The sequence below is a fragment of the Populus nigra genome, chromosome 1, assembly GCF_951802175.1.
Source record: "Populus nigra chromosome 1, ddPopNigr1.1, whole genome shotgun sequence".
NCBI classification, from domain to species: Eukaryota; Viridiplantae; Streptophyta; class Magnoliopsida; order Malpighiales; family Salicaceae; genus Populus; species Populus nigra.
In genome coordinates, this window is record NC_084852.1 from 43,467,710 (window position 1) to 43,485,072 (window position 17,363).

General features: G+C 33.4%; 2 protein-coding genes across 5 annotated transcripts; both read right to left on the reverse strand.

Moving 5' to 3' along the window:
- Positions 1-1,085: 1,085 nt before the first annotated feature.
- LOC133679543 (SART-1 family protein DOT2) lies at positions 1,086-8,664 on the reverse strand. 2 transcript variants are annotated; one of them, XM_062102173.1, is made up of 12 exons: positions 7,794-8,664; positions 6,851-6,992; positions 6,696-6,750; positions 6,150-6,263; positions 5,953-6,049; positions 5,800-5,866; positions 5,643-5,702; positions 4,912-5,527; positions 4,072-4,448; positions 3,146-3,366; positions 2,616-2,700; positions 1,086-1,414 (listed from the first exon to the last, which is right to left on the reverse strand). In XM_062102173.1, exons 1-12 carry the CDS (start codon positions 8,468-8,470, stop codon positions 1,340-1,342), a joined length of 2,586 nt encoding a protein of 861 aa, XP_061958157.1. In that variant the 5' UTR covers positions 8,471-8,664; the 3' UTR covers positions 1,086-1,339. The 2 variants fall into 2 exon arrangements, with proteins under 2 accessions (XP_061958157.1, XP_061958149.1); XM_062102165.1 differs by having other exon boundaries at positions 4,072-4,451.
- Positions 8,665-14,306: 5,642 nt separating this feature from the next.
- LOC133687091 (uncharacterized) lies at positions 14,307-16,534 on the reverse strand. Of its 3 annotated transcripts, XM_062107016.1 has the most exons (5): positions 16,364-16,524; positions 16,126-16,219; positions 15,564-15,829; positions 14,725-14,791; positions 14,307-14,636 (listed from the first exon to the last, which is right to left on the reverse strand). In XM_062107016.1, the coding sequence occupies exons 3-4, from the start codon at positions 15,820-15,822 to the stop codon at positions 14,757-14,759; spliced, it is 294 nt and encodes a 97-aa protein (XP_061963000.1). In that variant the 5' UTR covers positions 15,823-15,829; positions 16,126-16,219; positions 16,364-16,524; the 3' UTR covers positions 14,307-14,636; positions 14,725-14,756. The 3 variants fall into 3 exon arrangements, with proteins under 3 accessions (XP_061963000.1, XP_061962999.1, XP_061963001.1); XM_062107015.1 differs by having other exon boundaries at positions 14,307-14,791; XM_062107017.1 differs by lacking the exon at positions 16,126-16,219 and having other exon boundaries at positions 14,307-14,791; positions 16,364-16,534.
- Between the last annotated feature and the right edge of the window lie 829 nt (positions 16,535-17,363).

A 17,363-nucleotide genomic window follows, 5' to 3' on the forward strand; every position in this document is an offset into this window, starting at 1 on the left:
CAAAATAAACAAAAATCTAAGCCATTTACATACAGAACCTAAATGCATCGGCGGAGCCCATATAAAATAAGTTCAGGCGTGTGCGAGTCTACAAGGCTAATGTGTGATGCCCATTGTTTTTTTAATTTAAATGACATCTTTTACCACCTGAAAATATATATAAAAAAATCTTATAAATCTCAATAAATTTATTAATAACCTTAAAAAAATAAAAAAATCAATCTAATTTAAAAAACATTATCAAGCCCAATTTTTTCTATCAAGATGGAGGGTTAAAACATCATAATAAAACTCTTTTAATTAAATGAAACTTATTAATATCTAAAAAAGTTTTTTTTTTATCGTAATTGGGGTCATTCAACCGCTTTTTCTCTCCTTTCATGTTTTCTTGTGACCCTCCCTCATTCTCTTTTAAATCCAGGGACCCATCATGAACATAATGAAATTTTGGACAGAAACATAAAAACCACCAAAAATAAAATAAACAAAAACCCTAGAGACTAAAATAATTAAAAGCACTCCTAAAGCACCATGTAAAAGAGATGTTGAATTTTTTTTCAGTTTTCAATTTGATCCTTATATTTCATTTTCAATTATTTTGAGTAAATAAGACTAAATTTTATTTTGTCAAATAAAAAGTCGACTCCATATCAAAACTTTAGTTTGAAATTGCAACAAATCAAGTCCAATCTCAAATACCATTACAATCATCTCAAATACTATTGCAAACATCAATGAATCACGTGTTACTCCACATTAAAATCATTAGATGTTTTAGTTTTTTTAATTAATTATATTACGTTGAAACGTGTACGAAACTCAATATCCAAAGAGAAAAAAATTCCATCTTAATGCCCTCTTTATAAAATAGAATCCTGGGCACCACAAGTCACAGCTAGTTCGTTTACCTTTGTACAAGACAAGCTCTCCTATTTCTTACCCCGTCATGCAGGGTTTCTAAATCACCAGAGACTTGCTTCAGGCAGATGGCAATCTTTCTATACTTTATATATCTGGATTTTCAAAAAACCAGCATAGATGAGACTGACAGAAGCAGCATGCTCTACCTAAGCATGGTAATCATATATGTGAAACAGTTCGAAAATCTTCATTTAGATTCTCCATCAAGCATTCAACAGTCATCCTCACAAGAAATTAGACAATCAGTCTCGTCATTTTTAAAAATTTTATAAACCGTACCACCAAAGCAAATAGAAAAATATCCCTTTCAGAAATGCTGCCCTTTCAGGGTCAAGCTGAATAATGTGCTGGCAATTTTTCAGGACGCCTTTTGAGCTCGTATGTGTATGTATGCCAGCTGAAAATTTCAACTAGACTTTCAAATTTTAGGCTTCTTTGGCGCACCAGAGAATCCAGTCTCAGGCTTGCGCTTTATCCCCAGGAAGTGCTCAACCTGGGAGGAAAAAAAACAAACCATATATTAGCAGGCAGGCAGACATTGTGCAATAAAAATGCAAGGGTGCTAAAGTCAGAAAGCCCTTTCCCCCAAGGGAAGGTAAAAGAAAAGGTGCGTGAGAGTTGTAGATTGTCCAAGTAACCTCCAGAACCATTCTGAAAGACACTCAACATGTGTTGAACCTGAGCACACAACTTTCTTATCAAAGTAAAATCGTTTCTTGAAAGAGGAACATCCAAACTGCCATAGGAAATAAGCCCTTGTGGTGGTAGGTTCGGACATAGTAACACAGGAGTCATGGTGAATGAGTTAAGGTCATGGATTAAATTGAAGTTGTATAAGCTGAGGTTTAAAGACAGAAAAGCAGTTGTTTGCTTGCTGGGATCCAAGATTTTGGTTTCAGGAGTTTTTAGGAAGCAAGAAAATGTAGGAATTTATGGATGATTTTAAGATACCAGGGTTGGTGGTATCCAGGAAAACATTTGGGATAAAGAATGGTTTTGGCTCAATAAATTTCAAGAAACAGCAACAGAAACGGTAGAAATGGCACAGAGAATCAGATGGAATGGGGGAGGGGAATGAAGAAGAGAAAGTCCTTCCAGGTATGCATGCTTCTAAAGCAAATCATAGTACTCACTATTGCATTATGAAAGAGTCCAACAATTCCCAGCACACACGTATTCAACTGTCCCAAAATGCACTTCATTTCCTTTCAATGACAGTATGTGTGCGTGTGACGGTGTCAGTGGATGTGTGTGTGTGTGTGTGTGTGTGTGTGTGTGTGTGTGTGTGTGTGTGAGAGAGAGAGAGAGAGAGAGAGAGAGAGAGGGATGATAACACAGGACATGAGTAATGCTAAATGGGTGCTGCTTGAAAACCGCTGCGATGATAGGATGAGGTGAACGTTAATGGTTCTGCCAGAAAGGAAAGAAAAAAATTCCTAAAAAGTGAAAAAACCTACTGACACTTGAAAATTTACAAGGAACCAATGTCTGGTACTACTAATACTAATTAGTATTCACATCCAACAGTTCTCAACATGGGTACAAACCACAACCACTACAAATTGTACAAGAAATCAGGTCGTTTTTTGCAACTAGCATGAGGTATCCACAGCACAGTGAAACATGCATGAAGCATACTTTTTGAACATCATTCTAACCATGCCAGTGCAAACCAATATATGAATCTGACTGACCTTTTTATCACCGAGCATGGGTGTTAAGCCTCCTGGGAAATCCTTCTCAACAGTTGCGAAGCCACTTCTAGGATCACTGGTTTGCCTGCAAATGAAATTCATAAAGAAAGGTGAATAAGAGAACTGTAGTGATACAGTCATACAGAAAGATAAATGCAGAAGAAATGATATTCTATAATCCTTAACTTTCTGAAACTAGTACGTCTTATTTTGAAATGTATCAAGGCATGATGAACCAAGAATTCAACAAAAGTACAGTGGTTAAGTACATTTAAACCAACTGCAAAGTGAGAAATCTTTTCAAGTCTATGAACTTATCACTGCACAATGCAAATAATCATAAAGACTCAATTGAATAGCTGCTAAAGCTGCATTATATATCAACAAAAACATGTTAATACTCTTATCAATTGTTTTTAGGAGAACAACTTGTGCTTGATGATTAGCATTTTTCTTCTTCAAACTATATCCCTCGCCTTTCATTAGTAACAGCTTATCTTTGACATATAAAATGGACATGTAAATCTTACCCTGGTTTAACATGACCACTGAGGACAAGGTAAGGTGTCTTTAATTGAGCTTGAGCTCCCCTCATCCGCTCCACAGACAGTGATGGTGTATCTGAATTTTTCATTTGCTTCAACTTCAATTCTTCCTGGTATTGTTTCATTCTCTTTTCTTGCTTCATTTTGCCAGGCCCCTTCCCATGGAATTTATGAGAAATCATTCGAAAGGCTTCCTTCGGAGTCATCTGTTAAATACAAGGAAACAACATAAAAATAGTAAACAGATAGCTAGATTATCAGAGTCAGCATATAAAAACTTTAGCTGCAATCTACATCAGCCACACATGTTCACACATAGAAAGTAGAGCATTGTAGGACTGAAGAACGCTGCCTCAGAGAAACTCTACGAGTGTACAAGGTCACTACAAAAGTCCAGAGTCTTTGACTAATTTATATTTAATAACCAGATGCATAAATAAATCTTTCACTTCTCTGAATTTTGGACGAAACAAGCAGCCCTATTGTCTAAAACCTCTTAAGCAATTAACCTGAACCCCACCCCAAAACCAGAAAAAAGAAAAGAAAAACACCAACCAACTGGCACAGTAACAGCTCTGAAACACACCCCAAACCAGTGCCATTGCTCACTGATCAGCACCCAGAGACTCAAAGTCAGTCTGTGAGGCACAAATTCCAAGATATAAACCTAACATCTTGCAATGACTATAGGGTAGGCTAATAAAATGGTTGCTCCAAGCCTCCAATGAATTAATCAAAACACAATTATATGCCATAAAAATTTGGCCCACAACTCTCCTTTAATGGACCTGCTCATATGGAGGTCCCATCTCCGCACCAGGTGCATAATGGTGAAAAAAGTACAATAAAATTAAGGAATTCTAACACAACAGTAAGTGCAAAGTAAACGAATGATCAAGTGAAGTCCTTACAATTCGCCCAAATTCATCTGTCCTCTCGATGCGGATATCCTTGAACTTATTATCATTATTAGTACCAACATCATCATCTACGATACCAACAAGCTTGCTCTTTTTCTTGTCCATATTTCTGCCACCCCAGTCAATACTTTCTTTAAGTGTACCTCGCTCTTTAAGTAACTTCAGTGCACCAGATAATCCTTTCCCAACAGCAACCTCATGTATGGTTTCATCAGGAACTATCTCCTCATCCTCATTGACAGGATTTTCATCTTTACTGTTGTCTGGAATTTCCATCCATCCACCAGCCTCGTCCTTTTGTTCTTCATCAGAAACTCTTGGTGGTTCATCTTCGTCCATGAAAACATCTTCATTGTCAGGCTTGTGAACTTCTGAAATAGCAAAAGCACCCTGTTAAATTTTCTAATACAAGCAATGGTAACTTTACTTCAGGTATCAAAAAAAACAATGGCAACAGAAAAATCAGTGACCAAGATATATAGTATCCAACAACTAAAGCAGAAGATTTAGGATTCTAGCCCATCTCAAGCATCATAACGGGTCAGATTCACATTTGACAATAATAATGCAATAAAATGGATGGGAAAGGATCGCATTATAGGTGAATAGAGCAGTAGCATGTCAGCATTCCTCATAGAGAGTTAAGAGCTAGCATAAAACCTTGAATGGCCATAAATTCTTGTGCAGCTAAACATAATATATGCAAGATTGTCTGGTCTGCATACTGTTGTGCTATAGCAAACCCAATGCAACATAGATTGCTGTCGGAAACTTCTTGTTTTTTTTTTGTGATATTTTATGAAACAAAAAAAAACACTAAGAAAAAAATACCTTCAGCAAGCTGAATAGCTGAGACAAACTCTTCCATCTCGGTGAACACAAGTTTGTTTTCATGTGACTCTCCAGTTTCAGGGTTTTTATCATCTGCAATTTGACTGCTTAAAGTGGTGGAGGCAAGGTGAGCAATTGCTCGAGGACCAGATGCTTCCACCTCTTGCTTTTTAAGAGCTAATTTCCTTGCTCTTTCTAATGACTTATAAAGATCCTCTTCGTCATCTGCAAACACTAGATTTTCCTCTTCCTCCACTTTAGTTTGTAGAGTTTGATCTAGTCGCAGTGATTTTGATGCCTCATCTGCTTTAGCATAAGCTGATTGGTATGCATTGTTTCTCATTTCAGCCTCAGATCTCTCTTGTTCCTCTCTAATAGCCTGCCTTCTCCCATCTTTCCTAGAACCAAGATCTCCAATACCCAACCCTGCCGACACAGCTTCTGCTTCAAGAGCATCTATATCTAGCTTATCCTTCTTTCGCAAAGATTTCTTTTTCTTTGGCTTTTTAAACTGAAGCATCTCTTCATGAGTAAAGTAATCTGATGAGATCTTTCCAGATGAGTTTAGATCTTCTAAGCGAGCACTTGTGGAAGTACCTTGTAGCCTTCTGCGGAGCTGGAAATATTACAAAAGAGAAAAAATAATAAATAATAAATGGTCCCTTCATCAGAAATGCTAACATAAACCACACATATCTTCTCAATCTATACTAAAAAGAGAACCAGCGTACCTCCTCCAGCTTTTTCTCTGCTTCACCAGTGAAGCGGCCCCTTTCATCAAGAGTTACTCCCTGACAATAATCACCAATAGACAATGATCATTTTTTGCTAACAATTCAGAAACCACACTAGGGAGAGGAGGAAAAGGGAAAGGGGAAAAAATCTAACCTCATCTGCATTGGCATCGTCATATTGCGGAAGCATTTTCTTCTCTGAAGCAGGATCATCATTGAACCTAAAATGTTAGGACATCTCGAGGTAGTTAGCAATTTTACAGAATTTAAAACTATGGTAGAACTTATTCTTGTAATATCAGCTTACTTGTCATCATAGATACCCGTCTTTTTCTTAGCAGCTTTATAAGCCTCGTTCCGGCGCTTCTGCTCTCCAATTTCCACATTTTCAAGCATATCAACCTCTGCCACATCAGACCAAAAACCTCTGTTACACAAAAATGCTTTGTCATTTTAGGAAACTTGGGCATAAAACATAAGAAGGAAACACCAAACTATTTCTACCTTCATTGATGTCACCATCTGCAAGTATATTCTGATCTTTGAGTGTCAAAACAACAGCTCCGCCTTCCAATACCTTGTCAAGGCCATCAAGAACCTTGATTCCAGCTAGATTATCTATTAAAAGGTTCCATCATAAAAATAAATCAATCTGACAGCATTAGCCATAACTCCTAGCTAAAATATAACTGATTCAATCAGCCAGAAACAGAAATATAAAGACCTTAAAATTTCAACTATAAATAATTATGGCTTGGCTTCCAATAATATGACCTTAGACTTGCCGATTACAATTCCAAGAGACTAAATTTGTGGGTTATAAAAATGTGACTAGCTGTAGATGTCCTCAAATGAAGTTTGAACATCTCATTTCTCAATGAAATTTTTTATGAACAAACAGATAAGACCATGTTCAACTCATTTGATCTAATGAAATTCAGATGATTACGAAAAACTACCAAGTTTAAACAAATGTATCATCTATTCTAGATATGTTTTTAAACGACTGGCTAATGATAAAGAGGGGGGGGGATGCAGAAAGGATCATACAAGCATTATGCTGGTCTGCTTCCTCATCATCACTGCCTCCTTGACCAATATTGTCCTGAGAAAATTTATAGCATGGTATCAACAATCAAAACTGCATGGAATAAATCATAATACATAGGAAGTCAGAATACAGGAAATACAGTAAAGAAGGAAACCTGCTCCTCAAAAATCTTTGAGAGATGCTTGGCTCTCTCCTTCGCAGCATACTTGTTCTCCTCAATCTTGCGACTCCTACCAACCCATGCTAAAATGTCAGAACCAGGTTCGGACTTTTTCTTTGTTCTTTCTTCCTTCATCCTGAGGGAAAAAAAAGTATAAGTAGGCCATAACAATAACATGAAGCTGGATGAACTTATAAATTGAAGAATATCAGGAAAATAAGAAGACCATCATCAAAATCAAGAAAAATGCTGCAAAGAAACATAAAAGAAGTTAACACTAATACAGGAATGGAGGACGCCAACAAAAAAGCAAAAGCAGGAAAATCTACAAGTAATAAGAAGACACAAAATTATATTTTGATTGCACAAACCCACATTGGATGAGAGGAAAACCATCATCCATATGCAGAAAATTATAGATCACACAACAGTGGCATAGTACTGTGATTGGCCCACCCTTTACCAGTGTGCCTCGCTAATCACCATACCATTAAAGATCTACAAAATGGCCATGACAAGAAAAGCAAGGGAGCAGAACCTACTGTCAAGAGATGCTCATTGCTCAATGGCAAGATCTTCTCTCATTGAATTTTACCTGGCATGTATGCATAAAAGAAACTGCATGCTCATTTTATCATGAGAGGAAATCTATGTGATTAGAAAAATTATAGAAACTCTTTCCCTAGTAATATAAAGTATATATGTGAAGCAATCAGGAGCACCTGACACTGGCGTTACACATGAGAAACAAGACAGGATAACTCTTGGAAGTAACAAACATCTAATTTAGACTGGTTACAGCTCGCAATAAATGTAGTCGTCCAAAATAAATCCTCATAGCAAACATAAATTTCATCAAATTATACTAAAAATTATCCAAAATAGAAAGGAAAAATGCAAACCATAAAAAAGAGAGCATTGGTGGTGATTGACTTACTTCAAAATGCGTTGCCCAAGCTCCGAGGCAGATGAGTGAGCTCCAGCTGATGCACCTTCAGCACTTTGTTCATCTTCATCACGAAAAGAAACCTTCCCTTGTTTTCGATTATCCTTGTCCACTTCATCTTCATAATCCATCTGAACCTTGTCATCATAATCTTCCTCGTTGCTTTTTCTGCTTGCCCTATCCTTCTCTCTGGACCTCTCTTTATCTTGATCCGCTTCCCTGTCTCTCTCTCTCTCCTTAGCCTTCTCTCTCCCCCTCTCCCTCTCTTTATCATTATCCCTGTCCTTCTCTCTATCCTTATGCTTCTCCTTCTCCTTCACTCTTTCCCTTTCCTTTTCCTTCTTTTCCCTATCCCTCTCCCTTTCCTTTTCCTTCCCTCGATCTTTCCTATCCTTATCCTTCTCTCTAGACTTCTCTCGGTCATATTCTTTATCCTTCACCTTACTATCCCTACTCTTATCTTTACCAACATCATTATCGCTGGTTTTCTTCGACCGTTCCCTGTCTTTACTCTTATGATCCCTATCCCTCTCCCTCTCTCTCTCCTCTCCTCTGCCGCTCTTCTTCCTAGTATGCTTACTCGATTTTTCAACTCCATTCACCTTGTCGTCCACATCATCCCTCTCTTCACGTCGCTCGTGCCTAGATTCAGACCAGTCCATATCCATTCTAACCACCACTCTCAAACTCTAATCCTGCCAGGACAATCACCTAAACCCTAGAAATCTACCACTTACAGATTTCGATTGGAATGGAGAGGGGAAAAGAGAAAGAAAGAAAAACCCTAAGAGGGAGCGAGAGAGAATCGTACCTTCGATTAATTGGTTTGGTTTTCAGGGATAGATTATTATGTTTTGGGGGTGTTAAAGTGATAAGTGTTAATTTATTTAAAAATATATTAAAATAATTTTTTTTTTATTTTTAAAATTTTATTTTTAATATAAGTATGTAAAACAATCAAAAAAACAATTCAAAAAAAAAATGTTTTGTGTTGGTTTTCTTAAATTCATCATTTTTAATATGCAGTGACACTTCTCATTTACATATACAATACAATTATTTTCCTTTGAACTTTCAGTACATAGTACTGAATGTCTCCATCTAATTATGTCCATTATGCATGACATTTATTTCTCATAGTTTTTTAGCACAAGGATTTTATACACTTTTTATACTAGAGTTTGCCATCAAATTAGCTTATTTTAGGATGGATTTATGCATGCATTTCAATTCTATTCAACATTGAATAAAGTAACCAATCGATGCAAAAATATTAATGAAAGCCAATTGATTGAATTTTTATTTCACGGGAACAACCATGTATATAATCTAGTTCGTGGTTTTCATTGTCATCCCTTGCTTGTCATTTCCAAGCGCAAAAATAAAAATATAGAGTTCATTTTTTCTTCTCATGCATGTCACGTAGAACATTGATGCTATAAATCTTGAACATTATACTAATTTTTTTCATATATTTAAAGCTGAGAAATAATGTTGTGAATTGGTATTAAAAAGTGATGGATGGTTTTTATATTGTAAATTGTAATGAATCAAAATATTTGTTATTGAATCTCTACATGTAGATATGACATTTGAATAGGTTCATGCTATGTTTGGTGTCAACTATGATGATGATTATTGTATCGAATCATGTTGTTGATTATATGAATTATGATAGTGTCAGTGGTGGTGGAGCTGGTGATGTTAGTGATGATGATGATAATAAAAAAAGATAATGGTGGTGGTGATGATGAGGATGATTATAGTAGAACTAATGATGACGACAACAATGGTAACAATAAAGATGAAAATTATAGTGATGATGAGGTTGAATCATTTTGGTAGCGAGAATTTGATCATAAAAAACTATTGTTATGCACAGCCGGTGATTTACATATGCATTATGTTAGTTATGCGCATAAGAAATCTTGTATGATTTTATAAAACACATGATTGAGATGGTTGAATGAAGTAGTAAGAAGAACACTGAAAATGATGTGTTAACATATTTAAGATGGATGCAACAACATTGTGAAACCTTTATTATGGCTTTGGAAACATGTTATGGGTTGAAATCGTCGAAAAAGACGAGTTTTATTGAGAAGGTAACAATGTTTTTGTACATTATTGCATTGGGTGCAGCAAATAGATAGGTCCAATAAAGATTTCAACATTCTGACAAAATTGTAGGTCGATATTTTAATGAAGTGTGAGGACAATTTGTTTGCTTGCAATATATATTATCAAACTAAAAGATCCTAAATTCTTAAACACCCCACGAGAAATTGCGATAAATCCAAGATTAATACCTCATTTTAAGGTTAGAAAAATGGTGTTTTCAACTATTATTGATAAATAAAAATTAATTTCAGATTTTTATGACTTGTTTATGAAATGTTGTTTATTGTTTGTTGGGTAGAACTGTATTGGTGCAATTAATATCACACATGTTAATGCTTTTGTATCTCAATAAAATCAAATATAATTTATTAGTAGAAAAGATGTGTCGATGCATAATGTAATAGTCACATATAACTTTGATGTGTAATTCACATTTGTCTGGACAAGATGAGAATGTAGTGCTCATGATACTTGTATTTTCCTGAAGGCTATTAACAATCCAAATATAAAATTTCTGAAATTTCCTAAAGATAAATAAATTACATTAATTAAATATTATTTAAATTTAAATTATGTTTATTCTGTATTTTCAAAATTAGTTATAATTTTCTTATTTGTCATCAATATTATTTGGTTGATGTTGAGTGCCCAAATGAGTATGGATATCTAGATTCATATAAAAATGAGAGATATTACTTCCAAACTTTTCGGTGTCGAGTACAACCAACAAGTCAGGAGGAGCGATTCAATCGTGCACTCGTCACTTCACAATGTCATTGAAAGTGCATTTGGAGTATGGAAACAAAGATGAAGATTTTACAAACCATGACAATATATCCATACAAATTGCAAGTGTAGATTATGTCGTAATGAGATAACAATTAGTTTAATAGAAATCATATTGAAGAACAACAATAATGTAACATTTATATATATATATATATATATATATATATATATATATATATATATATAACAAAAAAAGAATGCACACTAATGCTACTCATAAACTGAAAATTCATGCATGTCCTTCTGGGTAATTTCATTACCAAAAACACTTATAAAAGTTCCTTAACCAAACATATATAAACTGTTTTTTAGTTAACAATAATTTCAATCATAGTTTTAATCAAATATATATTTTATTACAATAAACCACAACTAAAAATAATTTTTATAAAACCTACTTTTACCAGTCGCAATCGCATAATCCACCACTCTCTCAAACACACCTATATATGTCATGACTCTGAAGGGTTGTCATTCTAAAAAGATTTTGGTAACAGAAAAAAGAGGCAGAATATCAACTTTAATAAATGTAATTGTCAAGTGGTGCTTCTTAAATATCTTGCCCCTTAAGGAAATGAAAATTTCTATTACAAAGATACCAAGAATTTTTCTTCTATAAGCTAAAGAATTGAATTTTTGACATTTTTTATCCCATGAAGTTACATGAACAATTTTAAATGCAAATAATGTGACAAATTCAAATGACCTTCGTATGGGGCATCCAAATATAAATTCTTTGTTGTCTTTTTTACTTTATCCATTTATTTATAATATAGATAGGCACTAGATTTGTTACCCACACTTTGCCAGGGGCAGAGCAATTTTTTTTTTCAACATAAACAAATTGTTAGGGTAAAAAAAACTAAATTACGAATCGTTGGTTCAAGTGGTAATCTAAACAAAACAAGAAAATACAACAATAATAAATAAACTAAAAAAACAAAGAAAAAAAGAACAAACATGAGGCTATTCAAATTATCAAACAACCTAATGATAACATAATAGAAGGCAAACCTAAAAAAATAATAAAGAAAAACTCAAAAATAAGAAGAAAACATAAGCTTTAAAAAATAAGGAAAAAAAAAAAGCAAACTCAAGTAAACCTCCTAAACCTAGTCTAATCTATAAAACTTGCAACTCATTAAATCCTAGACCCGACTTCAATCAATAAGCTTAACTCTCAACCAATTTAATTTTGAATGATGAAATCGTTGAAAATTATTAATAAAAAAAAACTTGTAAAAGCACAAAAAAATAACAACAAAAAAATAAGGATAAAACTTGGGAGAGAAAAACCTAATGAGGATGAAATTTGAAAAAAAATAATTTAAAACAAAATTAATAGCAATTAAAAAAAAGAGAAAAAAATTGAAAGATTAAAAAATTATAGGGAGTGAAATTGAAAAATATTTGTAATTTGATAAATTATTTATAGATTAAAAAATAGTATGAGTGAAATTGAAAAACAATATAGAAGACTAATCCAATATAATCAACACGCAAAAAATAATAAAAAAACAAAAAAAGATAAAAAAAATAAGAAAACACTAGCTTTAAAAAAAAAAAAACTAAGCAAACCCAAACGAACTTCTTAAACTTGGTTTAATCTCTAAAAACCTATAATTTGTAAAATCTTGAATTTGAGCTTAATTAAAAAGCTTAACTCTTGACAAATTTTAATTTTGAAAGATAAAATCATAGAAAAAATATTAATAAAAAAACTTACAAAAGAAAAAAGCAACAAAAACAATGGAGATAAAACTTGATAAAAAAAAACTAGAGAGGATGAGATTTGAAAAAAAATAATAATTTCAAACAAAATAAATAGCAGCTAAAAGAATAAGGATCAAATTTAAAAGAAAAGAATTACATGAGGTGAAATTAAAAAATATTTGTAATTTAATAAATTACCTATAAATTAAAAAATAGTAGAGAGAAATTGAAAAATAGTTGTAATTTGATATATTATTTATAAAATAAAAAATAGTAGGGGTGGAATTAAAAAACATTTGTAAATTGATATATTATTTATATATTTTAAAATGATAGGGGGTGAAATTGAAAAAAAATTATAATTTGATAGATTATTTATAGATTATAAAATGATAGGGGGTGAACTTAAAAAAACTTGTAATTTCATAGCTTATTTTAAAATAAAAAAATAGCAATCAAAATAATAGGGAACAAATGTGAAGGAAAAAAAAATTGAGGGGTTGCTCTGAAATTTTTCATGGGTTGCGCAAATTTCAAAGTGGGGAGAGAGAAGAAGAAGGAAAAAAAAGAAATGATCTCCGACACCAAATCAGCGATGTTTCTAATACACGTGCCAGACACCTGTGTAGAGAGCATTGATATCCTTCAAATGCTGCCCTTGAAGGCCATATTTGGTGGCCGAATAACCACTTACACGTCACCTGAATAGCGCAGTGGTTGCCCACACGTTGGCACGTGTAACATGTTTTTTAATAATATTTAATGTATGCAAATTATAATAATATCCTTAAGCAACCTCAAAATCTACAACAAGACCCGAATAAAATGACCAAAACACTCTTATAAAAGAGTTATATTGTTTTTGTCACAAAGGGCATCAAAGTAATTTAACTATTATGAAAAAAATAAAAAAAAACACCCCTAGGAGGAGTTTTTTTTTTTTAATTTCAATGTTAAAGTAGTAATTTTATTGTATATAAAACAAAATAATGAATATAAACTCAAACAAAATGCCTAAGACAATTGTATTACAGTGAAAAACAATCTTACCCTCGAAGCTTCCTTTATTGTCTTTTTAAAGGCAAATTTGTAATTATACAATTACAACAAATAGTAATTTGTGTCGTTATACACGGTAATATCACTAGTGGATTAGTTTTTTTTGGATAATTATTTGAAGCTAACTTAATGATACACGCTCCTAAAAGGAAGAATTTAGCTAAATTCTTCGCCTAACGAAAGTTTGCCTGAACTGAATTCCTGCTTCTGACTTGAATTACCAACTTGTATTATACAATGCTGCATGCAATTTTGAAGAATTTAGCACCCACTCTGAACTAAAAGGAAGCATCTTCATCTTTACATTTCATGAGAACTTCGACTCTTCAAACTAATTACGCTGTTCCTGTGAAATACGATAGCTAGAGACAAGAATTTTAAACTTCTTTAAGCAGAATTTGACTCCCAACTGCTTGTATGTACTGACATGGGATTCAGTTAAGAAAATATTACAAAGTCGTTAACCAAAGTGATCAAGTCTGTGGATCTAGTGATTTCACATGATAACTTAAACCCCTGCACTAGCCTTATTCACTATCCTTGATTAAACACCTCAAAGACTACAAATGAAAAGGTAGGGTGATTCGAGCCTTCAATGGCGTTGTTGTTGTTGTAAAGTATTATCATGGTGAACTCGATAAAAACTTGGGTGTTTTGTTTGTTAAGATGCTATCTAAATCTTTAATTAAGTGCATTTTTCCTTGGCTATTGCTATTTGTTGTGCTAGTGAGATCTATAGCCATGTGGATGTGCACAACAAAATGCCTTTATCAATAATAATAATAATAATAAAAGAATAACAATCAGAAAACAATGGCCGAGTGAAGAAAGGAGTGTGTTGTGAATTCGAAATCAGATCCTGAACAAGCCCAAAACTAGTATTTTCTACATATCACTAGCTCATATGTGACCAAAAGGACAATCGAGGAAGCTCTTTGCTTCCTCTATGATCAAAAACGATGAATTTTTCTCTCGATACATTCTGCTGAAAATAACCATAGAAGCACCACAACTCAATTACTCCCAAACAATATAGAAAAACTATAAAGTGTGTTTCCAAATACTAGTTATAAATGATGAAGGCAAATCAAGAGACCGGCTAGGGAAATGAATTAGAACCGCTGCATGAATACCAAGCACGCAACCATGTACCTAAATCCAGTAAGTTTCCTTTGAAGGTATTAGTACCACAAATTCAAAATAGCTCAAGAAAAAACAGCGAGTAAAAGGGCATCATTACTGATTTGGATCTGATCTAACGCTTTCCAGGCTCTATTTATCAAACTCCCATATGATGCCTCCATCCTCTAAAATACCAGAAGACACATATATTAGCCAGAAGCTTTGACAGAAATCACAGATATAGTATAGGGTGGAGACACACTCTTCAAAATAAATAAAAATGTTTTAATGTTGAGACAGATAGTTATGTTTAACCAGAGAGTATTTCAGGTGTTTTGACAATCTTTACTGAAACCTTAGTTAACTAAGACAAAAGACATCATTTTTTCAAAAACTTTAAGGTTCTCTTCAGAATTCCATGAAAAGTCATTGCTAAGAGCATCTCCAATGGGGAATGCTTCTTAGAAGAGCTAAATTGGTAATATGGCTTTCTGAATAGTGTAGATATGGCCTTTTTGTTTATGTGCACTCCAATGGTAAGAAGCCATTTAGAAGAGCCAATTGTATTTTAATATATTTGATACGCAGCTATTTTAACACAGCCTGTTAATATATATAAAAATAAGGAATCAATATCTTTCTAACAACAGCCAGTTGGGTCACATTCAGTCAGTAATATGAACCAGACCAGAAATCTCAACTATATAATGCCTTAGAACTGCTAGCTATTACCATAACTTTTCTTTTCGCTCTTTCTTGTTTCTTTGAATCTGAAAGGTAAGATGCCTGGATACAAGCCATCAAATACAGTATTTACCTAACAATATTTTTACCATCTTTCATCTCTTGCTTCCTCTGAATATTTTTAGGATCTTTCATCCTTACTTCCCTTTCTTACCCAATGCCATGATTAAGAGAAATTACCTCAAAAAAGTTCCACTCTAATTGCAATATTACCTTTCACTTTCTTATTTATCCACATCTCCAGTAGCATGCCAGCACCAACTCCACCTGCAATACACGCTCCATAGAAGGCAATGACAGTAGGTAGAGGCAATCGAGGAAGGAAATAGTAGTCTGGAATTTGCCTAATCTTTTTCGGAAGCCGCTTCTTTATGATTGGTTTAGTACCAGCGCTAGGATCCTTCTGTAATTCACCACCTATGGCCTTCCAGTCAACCCCCTTGAATGGATCCTTTGGCTCTTCAGTTACCATGACAATTCTGCACGGTCAAGATTAACAGACATCATTCTCGAGCCTTTCTCGCAAACAAGAAGGTTGACCAAATCAGAAAGCACCCACTTATTAATGTCTAACCAAACCTAAGCTGATCATGGAAGGATAAATAAAAACAAACTCCCAACTAATCTTTTGTTCTGAACCAACAAAACCCCTCTTTAACATGTTTTCTCCTGGTAACCCATCAGGCAAGCAACATGCCTGTAGATTTTGATTTTGATTTTAATAGCCAGAAACAGGACACCATGGTTTCAAAACCAAAACACAAACCATTCTTACCTGAACAAGAAACCAGCAACCTTCCCCGGTCTGTTAAGGAAGAACAGTGACCCCAGCAATCACTTGGTTTCCTTTATTTATCTCCAATTCTTTTCTGAAGGAAAAATATCGCATGAGAACGTGATATTTTTTTAAAAAAAATCAAACACACAAACGGTCCAAACAAAATGACATCAAACCCAAACAAACCAAATCCACATAGAAAAAGAAAAGGAGAGAAAGAAGGAAAAGGGCATACCTTCAGCAGTTGATGCCACGGATGATCATTTAAACTCCGGTGGCGCGTTGCTGTCGTCACTGCTCTGCCGTCGTTCTTTTTGGTAGCGAGAAACAAAGTAGGGTTGGGTTGGGGTTTTCGGCTTGTGGTTTTTGTTCTGTCCCCCTTTGTTTCCTTTTGCTTTTTAATTAATTTCTTATTTCCTTGTTTCTTTCTCTCTCTCTTCTTCCGATTTTTTTTTTAGTTTTCTGATTTTTGATTTTTCTCGCTTGTATTTTTTTTTCAATACTGTAGCGGAATAAAGTATACATTCACATATTTTTGGTGTGTTTGGTTCTAAGATCCCAAGTAGATCTTTTTGTTCAATCTGGCATTTGATTTCAACATATCATATATTTATTTTAATTTCGATCCTAGAAAAAAAATGTGGATTTTAAAAGTATTTGGGAATATAGTTGTGATTTTTTAAAAGTATTTTTTATTTAAAAATATATTAAAATATTATTTTTATTAAATTATTTTAATATTAGTACAGCAAAATGATTTAAAAATACTAAAAATATATTAATTTAAATAAAAAAAAATAAAAAATTTTATTTTTTAAAAACACTTTTAAAATACATAAACAAACAAATAACTTTGACTTCAAAAGATTTTAAAATTTAGGATAAAAGAATTAATGTGGGACTCTCGGAGAGGCTAAGCAAGATTGAAATAAAGTTGCAGAATGTGCACTCTTGTATTTTATTTAGGCGTTGTATACAACAGGTTGATTCAAATTGTGTTCCATCTTTTTTTTAAAATTAAATATTTTTATTTAAAATTATTTTTTATTGTTTGGATATATTAATATAAAAAATAATTTTTTTTAAAAAAAACAAATACTATTTTAATATATTTTTAAATAAAAAAATACCTTAAAAACCACCCATTACAACACTTATAAACGACCCCTAAATAAAGCATAACTACAATCATGGTTATATTTTTATCACATCACGGGGTAATGGCAAATCCTAGA

What these genes read in the sequence shown, in the direction of transcription:
- LOC133687091 (XM_062107017.1), bottom strand. Translation starts at nt 15,822, where the DNA reads ATGGTAACTGAAGAGCCAAAGGATCCATTCAAGGGGGTTGACTGGAAG. An exon ending in GATAAATAAGAAAGTGAAAG is followed by an intron (nt 14,792 to 15,563) that starts GTAATATTGCAA and finishes CTGGTATTTTAG; the next exon opens with AGGATGGAGGCATCATATGG.
- LOC133679543 (XM_062102165.1), bottom strand. Translation starts at nt 8,470, where the DNA reads ATGGATATGGACTGGTCTGAATCTAGGCACGAGCGACGTGAAGAGAGG. An exon ending in ACGATGCCAATGCAGATGAG is followed by an intron (nt 5,703 to 5,799) that starts GTTAGATTTTTT and finishes GATTATTGTCAG; the next exon opens with GGAGTAACTCTTGATGAAAG. An exon ending in CAGAGAAAAAGCTGGAGGAG is followed by an intron (nt 5,528 to 5,642) that starts GTACGCTGGTTC and finishes TAATATTTCCAG; the next exon opens with CTCCGCAGAAGGCTACAAGG.